This window comes from Dromiciops gliroides, chromosome 6 (genome assembly GCF_019393635.1).
Source record: "Dromiciops gliroides isolate mDroGli1 chromosome 6, mDroGli1.pri, whole genome shotgun sequence".
In the NCBI taxonomy this organism is placed as follows: domain Eukaryota; kingdom Metazoa; phylum Chordata; class Mammalia; order Microbiotheria; family Microbiotheriidae; genus Dromiciops; species Dromiciops gliroides.
Window position 1 is genome coordinate 133142919 of NC_057866.1, and position 22910 is coordinate 133165828.

Consider the following 22910-nt stretch of genomic DNA (forward strand, 5'->3'; position numbering starts at 1 on the left):
GAAGTAAAGAAATATCTTAATTAAAAAAAATTACCTGATACTTTTAACATTTAAGAAATCAGTAAGATTTTCCTTCATAAGTAATGCATATTTAATCTATGTGAAATGAATTAGGCATCTTCTAAGATCTTCTAAAAAGCTCTAGCTTTTTGATATATTAGCATCTGCCTCAAAAAACACAGGATCAAAAGAATAGAAATAAATGATGTATTGGTGACTTTTCAGGAAATCTTTAATTATATTTATCCTCTTATCGATTGCCAAGTTCTTCCCTAAAAATTTCATTTATCATATAACCAATAATAATAATGGTTTTTCCTTTGAAATCTATATATTGCCACTTCTCCATTTTGTCACAATAGGAATTGTGCTTTCCTTCTTAGAAAGAGTCACTCAAAGTAATCCAGGTATACTGTCATGTGTAGTGCATAGCATATACTAGAACATTATGTAATATAGTACTTCACTGAGACAGTGATCTAAACATATAGGTACAATGATGTGTTTGCAGAACACTACCCATCTACACCTTCACATCCTGCATGCTTCTTGTTCAGGCCTTCCCATAGATTCTTCACAGGGAAAACGGAACACTTCTATGTCTTTTGGCCTCGATGTCTTTAGTTCTTACACCTTGTTCTTCCTACCTGATCAGACTACCTCCTTTTCTGATTGTACATCTCTTAGATGGCATATTTTCTCCTATTTAAGATAATAGCATCATTGACTTAGAGCTGGAAGGTACCTTAAAGGTTATCTAGGTCAACCCTTTTATTTTACAAATGAGAAAATTGAGGGCCAAGGAAGTTCAGTGATTTTTCCAAGGTCATAAAAGCAATAGGTATCAGAACCATGATCCATACTAAATTGCCATGACTCCAAGCAAGGTTAATGCTCCAAGGTCAATGCTTTTACTATTCTATCAGGATGTTGCCTACTTCTTGAATGAAAGTCATAATTGACAATAAGCCACAGTCTATTCACAGCTCACATTCATAAGCCTCTGTTTTCTTTGGGTCTCTACGGTTTTGATTCTTCCAGAGATTCTGGTATGCCATTTCTACAGTGAAATAAAAAAGAATTTAAGTTGTCATTTCTAAGCTGTATGCCTTAAAGGTTGTTTAAATGGGTCTCATATCAGGCTTTCAGAAAATCAGTGTTTCTTTTCACCTTTTCTTGTTGTTTTAATGAGGTACTTCTGCTCATAATCCTAAGCCATCATATTTCATAAGGTCTTTGGATGATTTTACTTCCTAAGCTTGTGTTGCCCTTGGCTGTCACATTTTGCTGCTTGCTGGCTGAGGTGGTTTTTAGTCTCTATTGATTTCCTTGTTATGGTAATTACTTTACATTGGTGAAACTTCTCTAGAAAAGTGTATTAATCCATGCCATTTTTTCCCTATATTCAGTTTTCCTACTTCAATCATTTATTTGAAGTTTTGTGTGTGTGTGTGTGTGTGTGTGTGCGTGTGCGTGTGCGTGTGTGTGTATGTTTTGTTTTTGTTTTTTGTCAATTTGTCGTGATCAACTATTTGTAATTCCATTTGGGGTTTTCTTAGCAAAGATAATAGAGTGTTTTTACCATTTCCTTCTCCAGCTTATTTTGCAAATGAAGAAACGCAGGCAACCAGGATTAAGTGACTTGCCCAGGGTCACACAGGTAGTAAGTGTCTGATACAGGATTTGAATTCAGTTCTTTCAGACTCCAAGCCCAATGCTCTAATCCATTGTGCCACCTTCCTGCCCCATAGGAGGTCATGTTGGAACTATATTATTTGCATTCTGCATATTCTCATCTCTGACCTTTTTTTCCAGTTGGACTGATTTTGATTTTTGCTTTAGAATATTGCTGGTCTTGGGGCAGCTAGGTGGCGCAGTGGATAGAGCACCGGCCCTGGAGTCAGGAGGACTGGAGTTCAAAACCGGCCTTAGACACTTGACACTTACTAGCTGTGTGACCCTGGGCAAGTCACTTAACCCCAACTGCCTCACAAAAAAAAATAAAGAAGAATATTGTTGGTCTGTCAGCCTTACGGATACCCAAATTAGAAACTGGTAACCAGTCATCTGGTTGAGATTGAATAGATTTTGTTTTTTATGCTGATCAGTCATTGCCATGTTCATTACTTTCCACCTTTTTTCTTGAAGAAAGTGTTCAGAAGAATGAAAATTCTGATAGAGGACTTTCTTCTCTTGAAGTATATTTTCCACTATGTTTTTTTTCCTTCTGTTTTCACCTATGCCCACCTTCATAATGAAGTCACCAAGTAGTAAGACATAAGTAGACTTAGGTTATAGATCTTTGGTTTCTGAAGCAGCTTCTGTTCTAAATCTAAGTCCAACACTTTCATTTTATGGAGGAGAAGACTGAGGCTCAGAGAAGTTAAGTGATTTGCTCAGGCAAGGTTTAAACCCAGGTCTATTTGACACAAGTTCAGTGTTAAAGCTTGTAAGTCTTCACAAAATATGTTCATATATTAGTGCCACAATGATTTTAATGACATTTTTTTTCTTATGATCATCATGCTGTATGTGAGATGACCAAGTATCCTGTTGAATGATTTTTTATTGATTGTGGGTAAAGCATTTTTACTAACTCCTTCTTTTGCCCTTCAAGGCAAACTTGTGAGCCATCTTTCAATTTTGCTGTGACTTTTTTATCCTTTAGTTTCATCAATACAAAGGCTATAATCAGTACTGTTATTGTTTATTTTCCAAAGTTGTAAATTGATACTGGTGAAGGATGTCAAATGGATTCCTATAAATTACAATAATTTGTAAATGGTCTAGAAACTATAATTTTTAAGGTCCTCTGCTCTTTCTGACACTCTTCCAATACCAATATAAAAGGAGAGGATGACCCTCATGAGTTATACTATTTTATATTTTTATATTTCTATGGGTTGTGTTAGTTAAATAATTAATCATTTAGTGCCCATACCCTTAATGGTGAGGCAGCAGGTGACGCAGTGATAGAGTTCTGGACCTGAAATCAGGAAAATCTGAATTCAAACATGACCTCAATCACTTACAAGTTGTGTGATCCTAGGTGAGTCCTTTAATCTCTGTTTGCCTCAGTTTGCTCACCCAAAAGACAATAATAGCACCTACCTCATAGGGTTTTTGTAAAGATCAAATGAAATAATTATTTTTTTAAAAGCAACTAGCACAGTGCATGGAACATATTTTATTCCATTCCCTTCCTTTTCCCCGATGAGCTTCTCTTGCTAAGTAGGCTAGTATTTGAAGTCTTTCTAATATAGTGGAAACCATGAAAGTTTAAATTATGTCGACATCACCTTCAGGAAACCAAAGTTATCTCCATGCCATGATAAGAAATTGTATACTTTTGTGTAGAACTTTTGATGACATTAGCAATTAAGGAAAATAGTAAATTGGCAAAAATATAATGGTGTCTAATGGTAGGGATATAAACATTAATTTACTCTCAGATAAACTGAAACATTTGTGCACAAATTAGAGATTATACATAAAAAACAGAAGGTATAATTGATATAACCAAACCAAATTTCTACAAAAAAGTGTTACAAAAATATTCATTTAAAAAAGAAAATAAAAGACCAGAGATCACTACCCATGACTACCCATAGTCATGTTTTGTCATAATTGATGTTAGAACTAGGTCATTTCCAAGTTGAAAATATAAAAGTCTTATACTTGATTTATGGTCTTATCTCTTGTTCCTTTGGCAGTTCCTAGGTATGACAAGCCCATTAATTCTCAAATACATATGACATATAAGCTTCTTCTATGGTCTTTATAGAAAACCCAGAATGGTAACATTTGGGGAATTCCAAATCTGTCTATTATCAAAAATAACTCATTCAAGTGACAGGAATGGACCTTGAATCTAAAAGATTATTTTGAATCTGCTTTTGCACATTTCTAACAGCTAATTACAACATGGATGGCAGGGTTGTGGAAGACAGGGTTCAGTCATGTATACAAATTCAGGACAGTGTTGGTAGTTGTGAGAGAAGACAGGGCTGTGTTTTACTGTTTCAATTTAATCATTCTAGCATGAGCTTCCTGCATGCTGTTTTTGAATATAATTTTATTAGATTATAAAAAATTAACTGTTTGAGTCCATGACAGTTAGTAAGGAAGAGGAATTGAATAGACTATATATCTTCCTTTAGCCAAATCATAGAATTTTAAAAGGAATGATTCAAAGACATCTGTAAATATTACTAAATGCAATCCATATGGATTATTTAGGAAAAAATAAGATGTTGTTGATTATTGCTTAGGTAGAAAAATGCTATTATATTTCAAATTGCGCATAACATATGAAGATGAGGAAGAAGGCATTTAATCAAGAATATTGACAGAGGAAGTGGGAAGGAGAGAGGGAAGAAGAGAAAAGAAGAAAAAAGAGGGAGAAAGGAGTGGTGGAAGGGGAGTCAGAGAGAGGTAGAGAGACAGAGAGAGAATCATAGAGAGAAGGAATATCAGAGAGAAAGGTGAAAAAGAAAGACAGAATGAATATAAATAGTAGTAGAAGCCAACTTGAAAAATATTCAGTGACTTCATGTCATTATCCAATTAAAAATGGATAATGCAGGACTGCTTTACTCTGCCAAGTAGCTCGATTTATAGGTCAAATTTAATGAAGTCAAAAAGAGAGGTATAGTGGATAGTGTGCCCAAATTAGAACTCAGCATGAACTGAGTTCAAAACCATCTTTGATATTTACTACCCATAGGATTTTGGGTAAATCACTTAATCTTTCTTAACCTCTTAAACATCATTAAGGTCACAGATTGTGATCTGAGCCAGTGCAGGTTGTTTTCATAGTGATGAAATCACAGGATTTTCAGGTATAGGTCAAATGGTAGTAAAGGACTCAACTGAAAAGTTTGCAATTCTTGCCATATATGCCATACTATGATGCAGAAAATTGTAATTTTTGGAATACCACTGCCATCTTTGTAGCACAGCCTGGGCCTTGGCATGTGCCCACCATCATTGTTCCAGAGTCTGGATTGCTTTTCTACATAACTTCACTGCTTTCCAGATATGATCAGCAGGGGATTGGCAAGAGGTTAGTCTGCATATCAGGAACTTTTCACATGCTTCCTTCTTTGGCCCACCATCCTCGAAAAGTTCATATACTGTTCTCCCAATTTTTGCAGATGCCAATCAGAGTGAGTGATATACATATGAGATAAAAAGTTGTTTCTTTTTCTTAAAAAGGAAAATTGTACTGGTTACTTTAATCTTTAGTTAACCACATTTTTGACATTTTCTCAGGAATTGGAAAAAATAGCAAAATATAGTCTCAATATATTTCAATACTCTTCATTTTTCAACTTAAAGGATTAGGTATGTAATTAGAATTTATGACAAATCAATTATTTTTAAATATGGTAAGCAGATGTTACATAATAACTAGAGGAAACAGAAGCAAAATTAGATTATTTTACTTGAGACAAATGAACAGATGCAAGGAAGAAAACATAACTAGTAAAACAAACAAACATTTAGAGTAAATGATTTAAAATTAAACTGAAAAGTGAAATAGAAATGTTTCAAATTGAGGAACCTAGGCTGGTCCTTCCTTTTCTCTGATAATTTCATATTTGATAACTCTTATGAACAATATGGTGATTATCTATATTTTAGCTGTGTTTTCATTCATACTGGGGTGGGCTTGCCACCTGCCCAAGATTTCCCTGGGTAATTCAAAATTCAAGGTATACACTCATTGTCCAGAAAGCTCAGCAAAGTCTGGAATGTGGCCATAGTGGCTGTGTTTGTGGTTACCACATTCTCAGAGATTGGGGGTTGCCAAGATAAATTTGGCAGCCATTAAAATAGTTGCTGCCAGCATTGGCTTTGAGTCATTTCTGGCCCTGTTTATGAACATCTGGTTGAGACAGGAGCCAGAAGTTTACAATGTCCCTTCTCCCCCACTCCTGTAATACAAACGAGAAAGGAGGAAACACCTAGAGAGATTCTCCCTCACCTGATCTCCTTCTTTCCCCTTAAGGGGGGAAAGTCTTAGCCAGACATGTAGAGAATTGAAGGTAACTTTTCTCATATAGAAATATGTGCAACAATATTTCTTGCCCTTCACTTCCACTTATATATTATAAGTTATATTTTGAGAATATTATTCTTTACATACATATTATAATTTATTTCAAGGGCTCTTATCTACTTATTGACACTTTGTATCCACTCAAACAAAACTGTATCTTCATACATTCTGTATCAATGTTCTCTAGACAGCTCTCTATATGTTATTTGGGTCCTTTAGGACCTTGGTGATTGGTTGTTGTCCTTCATATTTGTTGAAGATCAAAATGCCATCACTATGTTGGGTCAAGGTGCAGTATGTCCAACTGCGGTTAATCAGAGCAATATGAGCTCAGAAGGCATAAATGGTCCAAATGAACATTTACAATGGAACTGTCTCTAAATTTGTGTATCTCACTTTTCTTTTGAGCTACTTCAGTTCTGCTTAGCTTATAGAGCATAGTGCCTTCTTTGATGTGGGAATGCTTTGCTGGGCAGTCCTATGCCTGTGTCTCCAATTGATTCCAGAGTTCTTCAAATAGACCTTTGGAGTGTCCTTGTATCACTTCTTCTGACCTCAATGTGAGTACTTTACTTGTGTAAGTTCCCAATAAAATAGTCTTTTAGTTAAATATATGTTTGGCATTCAAACAACATGCCCATCCCATCAGAGTTTTGCTCTTTACAGTAGAGTTTGAATGGTTGGCAGTGTAACTTGAGAAAGGACCTCAGTGTCTAATGCCTTATTTTGCTAGGTGAACTTTAGAATCTTTCAAGAAAATTCAAATGGAAAGATTCAGTTTCCTAGCATACTGATCAGGGGTCACAGGCATACAACAATGAGTTCAGCATAGTAGCTCTGTAGACTTTAAGTTTGGTAGGCAGCCCAATACCTCTTCTTTCCTACACTTTCTTACAGAGCCTCCCAAACACTTATCTAGCTCTAGCACTGCATGTGTCAACCTCATTTTCTATGTGTACATCTCTGGAAAGTATACTGTCAAGGTAAGTGAACTTATCCACAGCATTCAAAATTGCTCCATTTTCTTTAACTAATGGTTCCATGTATAGATGGTGTGGTACTGGCTGGTGAAGAATATATTTTCTGGGTGTTGTTAGGCAGAAATTAGCACAAACAGCAGAGAATTGATCCTTTGTTACATCTCAGCCTCAGAGGTTGCATGGAATGCACAATCATTTCCAAACAAAAGGTCATGTACCATCTCTCCCTCTGCTTTAGTCTTGGCTTGCAGTCTTTTCAACTTAAATAATTTACCATCAATGCAGTAGCTGACCTTGTTGATGTTTCATCCTTGTTGAAGGCATCTGACAACATAGCTAAAACACAATGCTAAATGTAGCATGGGAGCAAGCACGCTTTAATTGGTGACTAGAAAAGCACAAGAGCACTGTCCATTACCCAGAACCCATGTGTACATACCATGATGAAAATGATGTGCAATACTGATGAACTTCTTTGGGCAACTGAATTTCAACATGTTATTCCAGAAGTCCTCACAACTAACTGTATTAAACGCCATCGTCATATTGACAAATGTTGTATATGGACCTCTGTTCTGCTCCTTGCATTTCTCTTGGGGTCATTGGGGAGGAAACAATATATTAACAGTTTCTTGGTCCTTTCTGAAGCCCCGTTGGATTTTCAGGTGAAAAATCAGCCTATTAAGAAGGACTCTGGCAAGAATCTTGCCAGAAGTGACTAGGATGTTATGACAGAGCAACATATCGTCCTTTCCTTTATATAGACAATGGAGGCATCCTTGATTTCCTAGGTGATAATCTCCTCTTGCCATATAACTTGGAAAATTTCTGTCAGTTTTTGTATGACAAGTAGATCCCCTACTTAGTAAATTTCAGCTGGAACAGAATCAACACTAGGTTTGCCACATGAGAAGAGCCTAATGGTGTTCAAAACCTCTTCTTCAGTTGGAAGTTTGCCTAGAGAGGGATTGACTTCAACTTTAGGTATATGGTCAATGGCTTCAGCATTCTTCTGTTGAGAATGCTTTGGCAGTGTTCAGTGCTTGCTCTCTGTCTCTCTCTGTCTCTCTGTCTCTGTCTCTCTCTGTTTCCCCCCAGTATTATGTCCTTATCACTTATCAATGTGACTCTATCAATGCTGAGCAGTTGAGATGTAACAAATGTAAAAAACGAAATAGGAAGAAAATTTTAAAGTGACTTTTGAGGGATCAAGGCTTGTAAAGGAAGACAGAAATAGAAACGAGGGGAAGAACAGTTTGAGAGAGTTTGATGATAAGCAGAAGAATAATATAAGCTAAACGAAAATTCAGTATGAAGGAATAAAATGATTAATAAGGACCTTAAGAAAAAGACTCAAGTAAATGGAAAATAGGTTATAGGATAGTGCTGGAAAGGACCACAGATTCCATCAGAAAACTGTGGTCCAGGTAGTTGTACAAATATCCAGAGGTCACAAGTACTAAGAATCAGAGGAAGAATTTGAACTTGGGTCCTCTGTGTGAATTTTCTATAGTGAAAATGAATTAGAATAAGAATCTATTGCTGTATCAATAGCATTTTAAAAGCATGTACCAACATATGATTTTGTTCTGAGTGCTGTACATGTAAAATATGTATAATTCCTGTTACTTAGAGTTTTAAAATTTGCTAGCACTTATATAAGCAGTAATCAAAAGAAGATAAAACCATTAAATGCCATAAATAATATGTTACATAATCTATTTCACTTGGTGATCTCATCATTTTCAATGAATTTGATTATTTCTTTGGTGATGGTACTCAAAACTAAAAACCTAATTATCCATCTAAAATCTTTCTATTGACCTCTGGTTTTGATATCTTCAGCTCAACCTGTCCAAATTGAATATTTTCCCCAAACTCTCCCCTCCTCCAAATTTCCTTATTACAACTGAGGGTACCACAACCCCAACTTCCAATATAGATGTCATGCTTGATTCCTAACTTTTTCTCAACCTCCACATCTAATCATTGCTGAAAGCCTGTTGATTTTTACTTTTATAACAAATCATGTGTATGCTCCCTCTTCTCTGACACTTCAACCAACCTGGTACTGTCCCTAATCTCCTTACTATTGTAATAGCCTGCAAATTGGTCTCTTAGTCGCAAATAATCCCTTCTTTAATCCACTCTCCATCTGGCCATCAAAGTGATTTTCCTAAAGCAAAGGTCTGGCTATATCCTACAGTCAACTTCATTTAGTAAATTCAGTCATCCTCTGGGGCTCCTCATCACCTCCAGCATATAACACATATGTAGGTATTTGAATATAAAACCTCTGGCTTTAAAAATCCTTAATAACATGTCTGCTACCCCCCTCCCACACCTTCCCAGTCTTCTTACATTTTACATCCCCCCCACATACTCTGTGATCTAATGACACAGGCCTCCTTGCTGTTTCTTCAGCAAGATACTACATTTCCTGACTTCAGGCATGTTGACTGGTTATCCCTCAAGTCTGTAGTTTTCTTCGGTCTCATTTCTACCTTCACTGATTTCCTTTAAAATCCCACTAAAATCTCACCGTGTACAGCAAAACTTCATTTATTCTCCTTAATGCTAGTGCCTTACTTTTTTTTTTTTTTAAAGTGAGGCAATTGGGGTTAAGTGACTTGTCCAGGGTCACACAGCCACTAAGTGTTAAGTGTCTGAGGCCGGATTTGAACTCAGGTACTCCTGACTCCAGGGCCAATGCTCTATCCACTGTGCCACCTAGCTGCCCCTAGTGCCTTACTTTTGTTGATTATTTCTACTTTATTCTACATATAGCTTGTTGGCTCAACATTGTTTGGATGCTGCCTCCCCCATTCAGGTGTAAACTCTGTGAGAGGAGGAGCTATCCCTTACCGTTCTTTGTGTCCCTAGGATTTAGCATAGTATCTGGCATATAGTAGATGTTTAATAAATGTTTATTGATTGACTGATAATGAAAGGAGCACTGGATTTGAAATCAGTAAATCTAGGCTGGTTTCCTTGCTTTTTTACCTACTCCCTCTGGTAACAATGAGCCTGGCTGAATCTCAATTTCATCACTGTAAAATGAATGGATTGTATTTAGCTTTCTTACAAGGTGTCTTTTACCTCCAAACCTATGATTCTATTATCCTATATTATACTAAAGGAAAAGCCTAAATACATATGGTGGGAGAAATAACTGGAAATTTATCTGGGTGAATTACGGAAGAATTTTTCAGTAATCATTCAAAATAGATTTCATGAAGAAAGATGATTTTTCAGGCCACTTAGAATTTAATTCAAGAAGTTTTTATTAAGTGTCTACTATGTACAAGATACAGTGTTGGGCATAGAGGATACAAAGATAAAAATGAAAAATTACCTGACCACAACTAGCTTACATCTGTTCTGTGGATGTAATATAACCTAATCTTAGGAGGGGAAATGCAGTAACAAGGAGGGAATTAGAAAAGTCTTTAAGTAGTATTTGCTGCCTGAGATATACCCTGAAAGAAGCAAGGGAATATAGGAGGAAGAAGTTGAGGAGGGAAGCCATTCCATGACTGTATTTGAAGGTGAAGAATGTTGAGTCTGGGAAATAGCAATAGGCCAGTATGTCTTGGAAGTTGAGTGTATAAAAGGAAAGAATATGAAATGGCAGAGAAGTTAGGGAAGAGTCATATTGTGGGAACTTAAAATACCAGAATGAAGTAGTTTTTTAAGCATGGGAATGACGTGTCAGTTTGGGGAATATCATTTTGGCATTTCAGTGAAAGACTGATTTGAGATGGGAGAGGCTCAAAACAAGGAGATCAATAAGAGACTACTATAGTTTTCCAGGGAGAGAGATTGAGGTCTTTAACAAGAGGAACAGATGGGCATTTGGAGAAGAGGGGGACAAACATAAGAAATGTTATGGAATTAGTATCAGGAAGAATTATTGGATCTGGATTGTAAAGGAAAGGCAAGAGTCATCAAAGCTGACTGAGGTTTTGAACCTGAATGACTGGATGGATGGAGCCACTCTCAATATGACTAGGAATGTTTAGAGAAAAAGTGGATTTGGGGCAGAAGAAAATGAGTTCTTTGTTGGACATGTTAATTTCTTTTTTTTTTTAGTGAGGCAATTGGGGTTAAGTGACTTGCCCAGGGTCACACAGCTAGTAAGTGTTAAGTGTTTGAGGCCGGATTTGAACCCAGGTACTCCTGACTCCAGGGCTGGTGCTCTATCCACTGCGCCACCTAGCCGCCCCTGGACATGTTAATTTTAAAAGACAAATTCAATATCCAAGTGTAGATGCCCATTGTATAGCTTGCTATGTGGGAGTGGGACTAGAGTTCAGAAGAGATGGGCATCTAAATGTGATAATTAACCTCGTAGAGATGACAATTAAACTCATGTTATCTGATAAGATGAACTAGAGAGAGTTTATAGAGAAAGAAAAGGAAACACATCGGTTGTGTGAGAATGAGATAAATGATGTTCCAGTAAAGGAGACTGAGAAGGAACAGTTAGACAGGAGGAAAAGCAGGAGAGTTGTGAGTTAGAAGCCAAGGGTGGGAAACAAGCTCAGGTAGGAGGAAATGGTTGGCAGTGTCATAAACTGCAGAGGGGTCAGAGACTTCATTGTATTTATCAGTTAAGAGGTTATTGGTAACCACAGAGAAAGCAGTTTCAGTTGAGTGATGAGTCACAAGCACAGTTATAAAGGTTTGAGAAGTTACTGGGACTTGATGAAATAGAAACAATGAGTTTAGATGACTTTTTCTAGGTTGTGAAATGGAAAAGAATTATAGAGGGCAATTTGAGTGAACCCAAGGGTCCACTGAAGACTTGGAAAGGTAAGACTTTGGCATATGGTAGGTTTGTAGGACTAGGAAGAAGCCTCTAGCGCAAAAAAAAAAAAAAAAGTAAATGACAAAGGAAGGGGCAGTGAAGGGGGTCAGTGGTAATTAAAAATCCATTAAAATAAACCTCTTTAATCAAAGATTGCTGGATTTGGTTCACTTGAATTTCAGAGTTAGGTACAAAGCTTTCAAAGCTTCATTATTATTAATATAATATATTTCCTAAGTCAGGAGAGAAAACATTTCTAGAATTCTATATAATCACAGGTATTCCAGTAGCTAATTCCATTTAAATGGCATCACATACTTGGTTTTGTATACTTTGGGGGCAGAATATATTACCTAAATAACATAGTCTGTTAACAGCATTCACAACACCAGTTGACAAGGAAGTCCATGTTTGTATTCATCTGGAATACTTGTAGCTTAAAAGCATAGATCCAATTCACTTCATTTTCATCAGGACAACATTTTAATAGTAGACAAAAATGCTAGAGGGTGTCCAGAATCAAAGGGAAAAAATAAATTTATCCATTAACATAAACTATTTCTTGAGAATTCATTGTATTAAAACAAAATCTTTCAAAGATTAGGCTTTACTAGAAGGAAATTTGTAGTTTATGATTTATTTAAATGTTTGTACTGATGCGTTCTGTTCCCTATATCATCACAATTATCCCAAATTTTAAAACAGCAAAAAAGTCGTCTCATAAAACAAATAATGTTTTTTGAGAGAAAAAAATCAACATAACTGATACATTAAAAATGTTTGAAAATACGTAATGTGTAACACCTATGGGCCTCCTATCTCTTTGGTAGGGTAGGGTGAGGTTGTCCTAATGTCTTTTTATTAAAATATTGATTGATCTTTGCAATGTTTTTGTATTTACTTTTATTTTTGGTGTGTAGTTCTTTCCTTTTACATGTTATGTAAATACTATGTATGTTGTTTTCTCAACTATATTTCCTTCATTTTGCATCAAATTATATAGATATTTCCATGCTTCTCTGTATTAATCATACACATCATTTTTTACAGAACAGTAGAATTCCATTACCTTCATGTACTGCGAATTGTTTTAGCTATTCCCCAATTGATGGACATCTACTTTGTTTCCAATTCTTTGCTATTATAAAAAGTGCTTCTCTAAATATTTCTGTGTGTATAAAAATCTTCTCACTGATGTTTTCCTTGGGGTATAGCCCCAGTAATGCCATCTATGGTTCAAAAGGTAGGAATAGGGGCAGCTAGGTGGCGCAGTGGATAGAGTACCAGCCCTGGAGTCAGGAGTACCTGAGTTCAAATCCAGCCTCAGACACTTAATACTTACTAGCTGTGTGACCCTGGGCAAGTCACTTAACCCCAATTGCCTCACTAAAAAAGAAAAAAAAAAGGTAGGGATATTTTACTTTATTTTTATAATGGCAAATTGTTTTCCAAAATGGTTGTATCAATTTGTAGCTCCTCCAACAATGATTTAGTGTTCATTTTAGTCCACAGTACCTCTATCATTTACTATTGCATATTTTTATCATTTTTCTCAATTTTTAGGATGTGAGGTAAAATCAGGGTTGTTTTGATTTGTATATCTCTTGTTATCATTGATTTAGAACATTCTTTCATGTGATTGAGATATTTTGTGATTCTTCTTTTGAGAACCATTTGTTTATATTCTTTGATTATTTCTTTTTGAGGAATGATTGTTATCTTAAATATATTTGTTGTTTATATATCTTGGATAACAAAATATTATCAGAAAAAAATTTGATACAAAAATTTTTTTCCTATTTATTTTCCCTTTTTATCATGGGTACGTTTTGTTTATGCAGAAGCTTTTCAGTTTCCTATAATTCAATTTATCTATTTTATCTTTTGTAATTGCCTCTGTCTCTTGTTTGGTTAAGAACACATCTCCTACACATAGCTCATAAAGGTAAACGATTTGTTGATCTTCTTTTTTTTTTGTTGTTGTTCAGTCTTTAATATTGTAAAGAATTAATTGTTATTTGAGGTTTTTATGACCCCGTCTTTTGGCTAGAATTTTTTAAAAAACCTCAGCATGCGCACTGGCCTCTGGGGCTCCGCAAAGGGCATGGTGCTCTACCCACTGGTTGTAGCCATCGCCATGGCACTGGCATCTTACGTCATCACCACTCACTGATGCCTACATTGGCCTGGCAAAATTATAATGATTAGAAGCCTAGTGAGGGCAGTCATGTGACTGTCAGAGTGGCCAGCCAATCATTATAATTTTGCCAGGTCCATATAGGCATCGGCGAGTGGTGATGACGTGAGGTGCCAGCGCCATGGCAACTGCTACAACCACTGGGTGGAGCACCCTGCCATTTGCGGAGCCCCAGAGGCCAGTGCCCGCACTGAGGGTTTTTTTAAAAAAATTCTAGCCAAAAGATGGGGTCATAAAAACCTCAAATAACAATTAATTCTTTACAATATTAAGGTCATATATCCATTTAGAATGTATTTTGGAATATTGTGTAAAGTCTCAGTCTGACTAATTTCTGCCAGACTGATTTCCACTTTTCTTAGCAGTTTTTTTGTTTGTTTTTTATCAAGGAAGGAACTTTTTCCTAGGTAATTTGTGTTTTTCATTTTATTAAACACTGTATTATTAAGTTATATTATTTCTTATTCTCCCTTGTCTAGTCTTTTCCATTGTCCTCTCTCCATATTTTTTAACTAGTTCCTAGTGGTTTTGATGATTGCTGATTTATAATACAGTTTGAGATCTGGAAGTGCTATTTCCCTTGGATCTTACTGTTTTTCATTATTTCCCTTGATAGAGATTTTGTTTTTCCAAATGAATTTAGTTATTATTTGAGCATTTCATACACATTTTTTTCTCTTCTATCCTGTCTGTAACTTCATATGGTCAATTTTGATACACATGGTCATCTCAAAATGATGAAGCAAAGCAAAAATAATTAATTCTATTTTCCAAAATTCATTTTTCAGAGTAGAGTTGCCTTAAAAAACAAAGCTCTATGAGCAAACAAATAATCCTTAGAAATTAAAAACAAACAAACAACCCCCTTCAAACCTTTGAGAAGTTATATGAATCTTTCAAAGCTTATGTATCCTATGAGTTGCCAAGTCTTGGGTACAATGCCTCCACAAATTCTCTTCCTCTCATCTCCTTCCTTTCTCTAACACAACCACCACACTGGAATACTTTAGTTCCTCATCACCCCTTACCTGGACCATGGCACACTGTAGCATCCCAAACACTCTCCTTGCTTCATATCTCTCCCCTTTCCAGTTCACAAAACTGACTATGTTACTTTCTTGTTAAGTGAATTACAGTGACCTTTTGTTGCCTCTAGAATGAAAAAAACAAAACAAAACAAAAGAACAAAACTGAGCAAAAAACCCCAAACCCCCAACTTTCTGTTTGGAATTAAAAACCCTTAATAATCCAGCTAATATTAATTTCTCCAAAGTTATTATACATTACTTCCTGCCATTTACTTTTTTCTAGCAAAATTGCTTGTTATTCTTGTCTTACATGATTATCCATCTCTTGTCTTAATACCTGAAACTCAGTGCCTTCTCAAATTTGCTTTTTAGAATACCTAGTCTCCATTAAAGCCCACCTCAAATACCATCTCCTATATGAAGCCTTTTCTGATCCCATCCTGCTGCTAATGCTAATGTTCACCCCTACCCCTATCCAAGGTTTTGACCTTTGGGATATATGAGAAGACCCCCCCTCTAAAGCCAAAATCTTGGATTTATTTTGTACATAAACTAATATGTGCATATATCTTCCCTATAGAATATGAAGTCCTTGTGATCAGGGATTGTTTTATTTTTGTGTCTTTATTTCTATAGCCTACCCTAGTACCTGGCACAAAATTGGTACTTTCTTAAGTGTTTGTTGATTGGTTGATTGATTAAGGCTATTAGGTCACCTTTTAAGGACCTATTAAAGATATTTGTTAAGGGATAGTCCTAAAAATCAATAAGATGGTGGGTGAAGCAATTTCTTACTGACCATTTGGATTTAAGCCCAACCTAGATTCAAAAAGACTCCAATCTCCAACTCTTTACTTGGTGCTTTCTCTTGCCTCTAGTTACTTTGTTCTGGTCCCTGGTTTAGCATGACTTCTGGCTGCCAGTTGTTTATTCCTGGCCTAGTTTCCTCTCTATCCTGTTCCTGGCCCAGTTTCCTGTTGTGTTGTTCTTGGCTACCACTTGCTTGCTCCTTGCCCAGTTTCCCTAGGCAGCCACTTTTTTCATCTCATACCACAACACCTCTCAACCCCTGATGAGATTTCATTCATCCTTTTTAAATTGGGTGTATTAAAAGCTGCTGACTTGTGCAAAGGCTTTTGGGGGATATAGTTTTTGAAAGTAAACATTCTTTCCATATCTCCTCCTTAGAGTTGGGATACAATGGGAAAATGTTTTTAAAGCATGCTGTAAGCCCTAAAAGTTTTCCATAAATGTTAGCTGAGAACAATAGCTAACCTATATTTATGGTTTACAAAGAAATAATTTCCATCATTGTTATTTCTCTTATTATTCTTGGTAGTAGTAGGACTAGTGGGGGTAGTAGTAATAGCAGTAATAGAGCACTGGGAGTAGCAACAGCAGCTCTTGCTGCTGCTGCTGCTGCTGAGCAAGGGAACAAAATTACAAGATCATAGGGTTGTAGTACAAGGTATCTAGACTAGGGAACCTTGGGGCTTGTGAAAAAAGTTAAGGAATTTGGGGCTGCTGCCAGATTACTTGCCTTTATTATTCAAAATCCGTTTTTATAAGATTACACTGTAGTTTCAGATTTGCTTTAAATGTAACTGACAACAATTAGAAATGGATTAGGAAAACGTAGCCTACATTGTAGCATGAAAATTACTGATCTCTTGAGTGAAGTCAGAAAAGCATCAGAATTGGATTATACTCCAGATCTGAACAGTAATACCTCATACCCATTCAGCACATCTTATTACTTTTCTCTGACCCATGAAAGATAATATCTTGTTTTCTTAATGGCATGATCAACCTGCAGTGCCCATTGGCCTGAGGGCCTTCAGCCTCGCTCTACAAACAAAAGTAAAATAAATCGTATAAGATAATAGATAACAAAGTCAGCTGAAAAAAATACATAAACTGTACTTGACTAAAAGTAAAGAACTGATTGCATGCAGTTTTTCTTTTCAATGTTAATATTGAGAAAAACATTGAAAAAAAGAAATAAATAAGCCTTCATAGTTTCAAGGAAGAGGCAATGATGGAATGTGGGTGTTGTGGCTGCCCTTAGTAACAATCTAGTCCAATTCCCTTATTTTACAGAGGACTAAACTGAGACCTAGAGCAGATGGGCAGCTTCCACAAAGTTATATACCTGGCAAGTGGCAGAACTGGGACCGAAATTCCTTTCTTCTAGTTTATCATTTTTTCCCACCCTACTATGCTTGATGTACCTTTGAAATATGTGAAAAAGGTGGCAAAATCCATTTTTCTGACTTCTATCATAAAGAATTTCCCAAAGGAGAAGAAAGGGAAACCTTTTTGAGTTGTCTTTACATGCCATTATTCCACTGATTGGGCCTTTATTGAAATAAAGTAGATTGCTATATTCAACTACTCAAGATTAATAATCAAGGGCAGGGGCAGCTAAGTGGCACAGTGGATAGAGCACAGGCCCTGGATTCAGGAGGACCTGAGCTCAAATCTGGCCTCAGACACTTGACACTTACTAGCTGTGTGACCTTGGGCAAGTCACTTAACCCCAATTGCCTAGGGAAAAAAAAAACCAAAATAATAATCAAGGGCAGAAATGTGATACTACTGAAGATCTAGGCACTCATTCACCTCTTATTCAATTCAAAATAAGAGATGAAAGAACTTCTATTCTTCACAAAGATTACCCAAGGGTTATGAGATGTCACTAGCTGTATTCTTGGCAATGTCATATTTAATGACAGACACTCAAGCAGTATGAAATTGTCATAAAAGGGCCTGCCTATACCACCTTGCCACAAGAGTTTGGTTTCTAATTTAGTCATGGGATTGAAAGGATAACTATCCATTATAAAATGAGAGAAAGTCCCTCTTTATTAATACTTTGGTCCCAAGTAAATACCATGAAATACATCTGAGGAGAAAATTTTATGTTCATTTAGTAAGGGTCAGCCTCCTCTCATTCCAAAAGGACTTCTTTCAGAGCTTGCAATAACCCTTGGGGATAGAGCTTTGGGTTTTAGTAGTCAAGATTATGGAGAGAAGTATGTAACTTGTTTTGACCAAGATATTGTATACAGAGCTTACAGATAAGGATTTTCTGACATCCCTCTCCCTCCTCATCTTTGCCCTCTTAGTTGGCCCCCTGGGAACTGATTTTTCTTCCCTTCTATCTGGTGAGGCTGCTCTTTGAACCTTTTCCCTGTGAGTAACCAAGAGAATAGTACAGTCCGCCCTTATTCTCTGTCACTCTTTTCCCTGTCTCTTTGTCCCCTTCATCTAAGACATGGGGAATTCACATATAGTCTGTAAGGAACAAATTTAGTATGGGAAGAGTTAAGTGGGTGGCCCATCGTAGTATTGAGGTAAGAAAGGAAACAGCCTCTTTCAAAAACAAAACAGGTTTGTTAATGGGAACAAGTTCAAATAACAAGTGGGTTGATAGAGCTAGGGAATCTAAATCTCTGGGGTAACAAGGCCCCAGGCACCTGCCTCCAGCCCAGCTAGCTCCAAAGAGTTAGCTTTACCTCAAAAAACACAAATTCACCACCACCTGAAATCTGTAGCTCTAAGGAGAATTAGCTTGCAGTCTCTCTTGTTTTGGTCAAAGGTCCAATACCAACAGCTCCGTTTACTGTCCCTACCTTCCTTTCACATTTTTTCAGAACCAACTCTCCTCCAAAAAACTCCCCTCTCCCTCTTCCTCTAACTGCTTCTAACTGTCTCTCCTACAGGAAGGGGCCATTCTTAGTAATGCTGAGTCTCCAATTGGCTCAGCACACCCACAGGGACTGTCCCCATTATAATCTGGCCAGACCCATGTGGGTGTGGGGGAGCTATTAGGGGAGGCTTAGTTACTTAGTTTCAATAAATGTTCCCTGTGGTCAGAGTGCCACTTGTTTGTTCAATTATCTCCCAAAGTCTTACAATAATGAAGCAAAGATAGGGTTATGAAAACCCCAAATCACAATTAATTCCTTAGAAGCCTCATGTGTAACTGGGTCCTGCTGAACCTAGGAAAATATCAATTTTAATACAGTTCCATCTTATTTCCTGGAACAGTTATGTACTTTATGTTTTTATAATTATTGTTAAAGATGAGAGAAGTAGTATGGCATATTGGAAAGTGCTAGATTTGGAGTCAGAAAGACCAGGCCAACTAAAATAGCTGCCTCCACTTTCTCTCTTTCTACTCTCTCTTACCACTACCCCTTAAAATTTAGCTTCTGACAGTATTATTCCACTGAAATTCTTTTCTCCAAAGTTACTAGTGATCTTAGTTACCAAATCCAATAACCTTTTCTCTATCTTCATTCTCCTTGCCCTTTTTGCAGCCTTTGACATGGTGGATCTCTCTTTCCTCCCTGATACTTTCTTCTCTAGGTTTTTGGGACACCACTTTCTCTTGGTTCTCATCTTACTTATGTGACCACTTTCTTCTCTGTCCCTTATTCTGGATCCTCTTCCAGATCATGCTTTCTAACTATTGGTGTTCCTTAGGGTTCAGTCCTGGACCCTCTTTTCTTCTCCCTCTATAGTATTTCACTTGGTGATCTCATCGACTCCCATGGATTTAATTACCATTACTAAGGTGATGATTCTCACATCTACTTATCCTGCCCCAAACTCTGTTGACCTCCAATATTGCCTCTTCAACTGCCTTTCAGATATCCAGAACTGGATGTCCAGTAGACATCTTAAGCTCAATTATGTCCCAAGCAGAACTTATTACCTTTCCCTCATCCTAACCACATCTTTGCCTGCCTCCCTGAGACCTTCCTTAATATTGTAGAGGACAACATAATCCTTTCAGTCTTCCAGGCTCACAAACTAAGAATCAGTGCTCTTGCTCTTGCTCTTGCTCTGGCTCTGGCTCTTGCTCTGGCTCTGGCTCTGGCTCTGGCTCTGGCTCTGGCTCTGGCTCTGGCTCTGGCTGTGGCTCGTGGCTCGTGGCTCGTGGCTCTGGCTCGTGGCTCTGGCTCGTGGCTCTGGCTCTTGCTCGTGGCTCTTGCTCGTGGCTCTGCCTACTTCAGTTCTCTCCCCATTCCAATCTATCCTATATTTGGCCACTAAAGTGATTTTCCTGAAGTACAAGTCTAATTATGTTACCCCACCTCCCTTTCTGCCCTCTAGTTGGCTTCCTATTGAATCAAATATAAAATCCTCTGTTTAGTATTCAAATCCCTTCATAGCCAGAAGCCTCCTACCTTTCTAGCCTTCTTATACCTTATTCCAGAACACATAGTCTATGTTACTGTAACACTGGATTCCTGACTGTTCTATGAACAAGACCCTCCATCTCTTGGCTCCTGGTATTTTTTCTGGCTGTACTCCATGCCTAGAATGCTATCCCTCCTCCACTCTGCCTACTGACCTCTTTGGTTTCCTTTAAATTCCAACTAAAATCCTGTACTTTACTGGAAACCTTTCCCAATCCCTCTTAATTCCACTGTATCCCCTATGTTAATTATTTCCTATTTAGCTTGTATATAGCTTGTTTTGCATATAGTAGTAGGCATGTGATCTGCCCTATTAGACTGTAATTTCCTTGAGGGCAGGGACTGCCTTTTGACTCATTTTCTATCCCTAGTGCTTAGTACAGTGCTTGGAACATAGTATATCCTTGATAGATGTTTATGATAATAATAATAATAACAACAATAATAAATATATTTATAATTATGTGAATAAAATATAATTACATAATGATAGTTACTAATAGTAGCTATGTGACTATGGACCAGGCTCTAGTAACTTCACTGAGACTCTAGTAACTCCCTAAGATTTAACTAGTAAGCTATGTACAAAAGTTGCCACAAAAATGCAGTCCCAGACTGTTACTGAGAATTCTAATTTTAGATATAGGAGTCAATTTTGATAGATTTTTATGGTCATTACTCATCTACAAATTCAATGAGAGTTCATGTGATACATGTTCTTTCTCAAAAGTAAAATTGATTCTTTGAGTCATTCAGCTTTATAGGATTTGAAAGTGCTATGAGTTCGATGAGGTTCTAAAGATCCTGCAAACCTGAATTACAATATATTTGAGATGTGTATGAATTAATAGCTGGTAGAGAAGTTTGGGTTGGCCCCCTCCCTCCTCCACCCCACTCTTAGGAGGCTTAATTATGTAAGTACCATTGTTAGTTAAACTCACTTAAATACTTAACAGCAAAGACCAAGTAGTTACTTGAAAACTTACTTGTAAAGACCAAAATAACAAAGACCAATAGGATGTCTACATGGCATGTTGAACTCTGGTAAATTGAAAGCTAGAGACATATTACTACTTTTGATGTTACCTGATACTTATAACTCTTAGGTCTTTTAGAGTATTTTATTAAGAAAGCTTCTCCAAGTTCTGAAGTTATACTTTAGTTGAAATGAATTTTATCCTAAATTTGAATGAAAAGTATCCCAAAGGATACATGAAAATCCCTAAAGGGCTAAATGACAGCTCCTCTTAGGGAATTCCCTCACTCATAGATAATTCATAGATTCATAGATCTAGCCTATATCCTTTATCCTCTATTCCATTGGTGGTATATGGAGACATACACCCCGTAGCTAAAAAAATCAATGAAGTTGATCATATAGCTGCTTCTAAAATTTCAGTTTCTAGGCTTTATTCAGACATATCTCCAGTGAATGTGATTAAGCTATGTTGTCTTTTGTAGCCCCAGTTACACAGATTCTTATGGCCCAAATAACCAAGTTACCCATTGGAGATATTTTGTCTTTTAGCTTGTATCTTTCACCCAGAAAACCTGAGGAAAAATAAGCACGGTAATTGTGCTTTCTTCCCTCTTCCCTTGCTCCACATCTATCATTACACTGACTCCTCGTTTGTAATCTCACCATAATCTAGAAGAGATTTTTAAAAAAATTATTATTATAAGGAGGAAAACTGAACATAATCCCTAAAATGAATGATCATTTCAAAGCATAGGATCATAGACCTACACATTAAGGATATCTTGACGTTATCTAGTCTAACCCCTCCTGCCCAACCCCATCCCCCCTTTTTTATACAAAAGCAAACTTCCAGAGCAGTTAAATTACCTTCCTGAGAATGCAGGTATTAAGTGATAGGGACTGAATGTTGACCCAGATTATCCAACTCCAAATCCAGAATTCTTTACGTGATACTACTCTCCTTTTTATGTACTGCCTTGATATATGAATAAAATCAGGTGGAATTTTCTCTCCCTCTCAGTCTCACTAAGATGGCCAACTTTCTAGAGAGGATAAGTATCTTGTCTTAAGTGTTTTCTGTTCTTTTGGGGGGCTACATTCTTGGGCAAGATGAAGACAAAATCTTCCACTGTCTTGCTTCTGTCACCTGTTCACTCCTTTTTTCCTCTCTAGTTTTGTTTTACATTTGTTTTCCCTTCTTTAGCTTCTTCAGTCACCAGTTCTACCCATTGTTATTGTGAATTTCAAAAGTTGAGAGACAAAGTTTCTGGGTATTTTAATCACTTTATTAAGAAGGTCAGAGGGGTATTAATAAAAGAATAGTCATTTAGCCATTTCTCTCAGACCAAAGACAATCATAGTGTCAGGGCTCACAGCTTATATACCCTTGAAACAGCAGTTGGTCAGTGGGGCCCAGAGTTGACCCCTGTACAGAAAGATTGTCTCCACTCAGACCACCCCCAGCCCTGGGCTATCAATTCAAAGACTATATTCCCTCTTCAATGGGGATTGGATGGGGGCGGTGCCAAGCAACTCCTGGACAGAGAAGTCTTCTGTTATCTAGACAACAGGATCTATCTTGAATAGAACACAATGAGCTTCCCCACCCTAGATTAAATTCTTTGTGTGGTTGGGTGGGGTC

At 37.0% G+C, this 22910-nt stretch overlaps 1 protein-coding gene across 1 annotated transcript in view; it reads right to left on the bottom strand.

The window, feature by feature from the left end:
* The window catches only part of LOC122732085 (heterogeneous nuclear ribonucleoprotein D-like), a 75499-nt gene extending 67916 nt beyond the window's left edge, over positions 1-7583 (bottom strand). Inside the window, 1 exon segment of the mRNA XM_043972259.1 lies at positions 7484-7583. Within this exon segment, the coding sequence (XP_043828194.1) occupies positions 7484-7583 (100 nt within the window).
* Positions 7584-22910: the final 15327 nt, after the last annotated feature.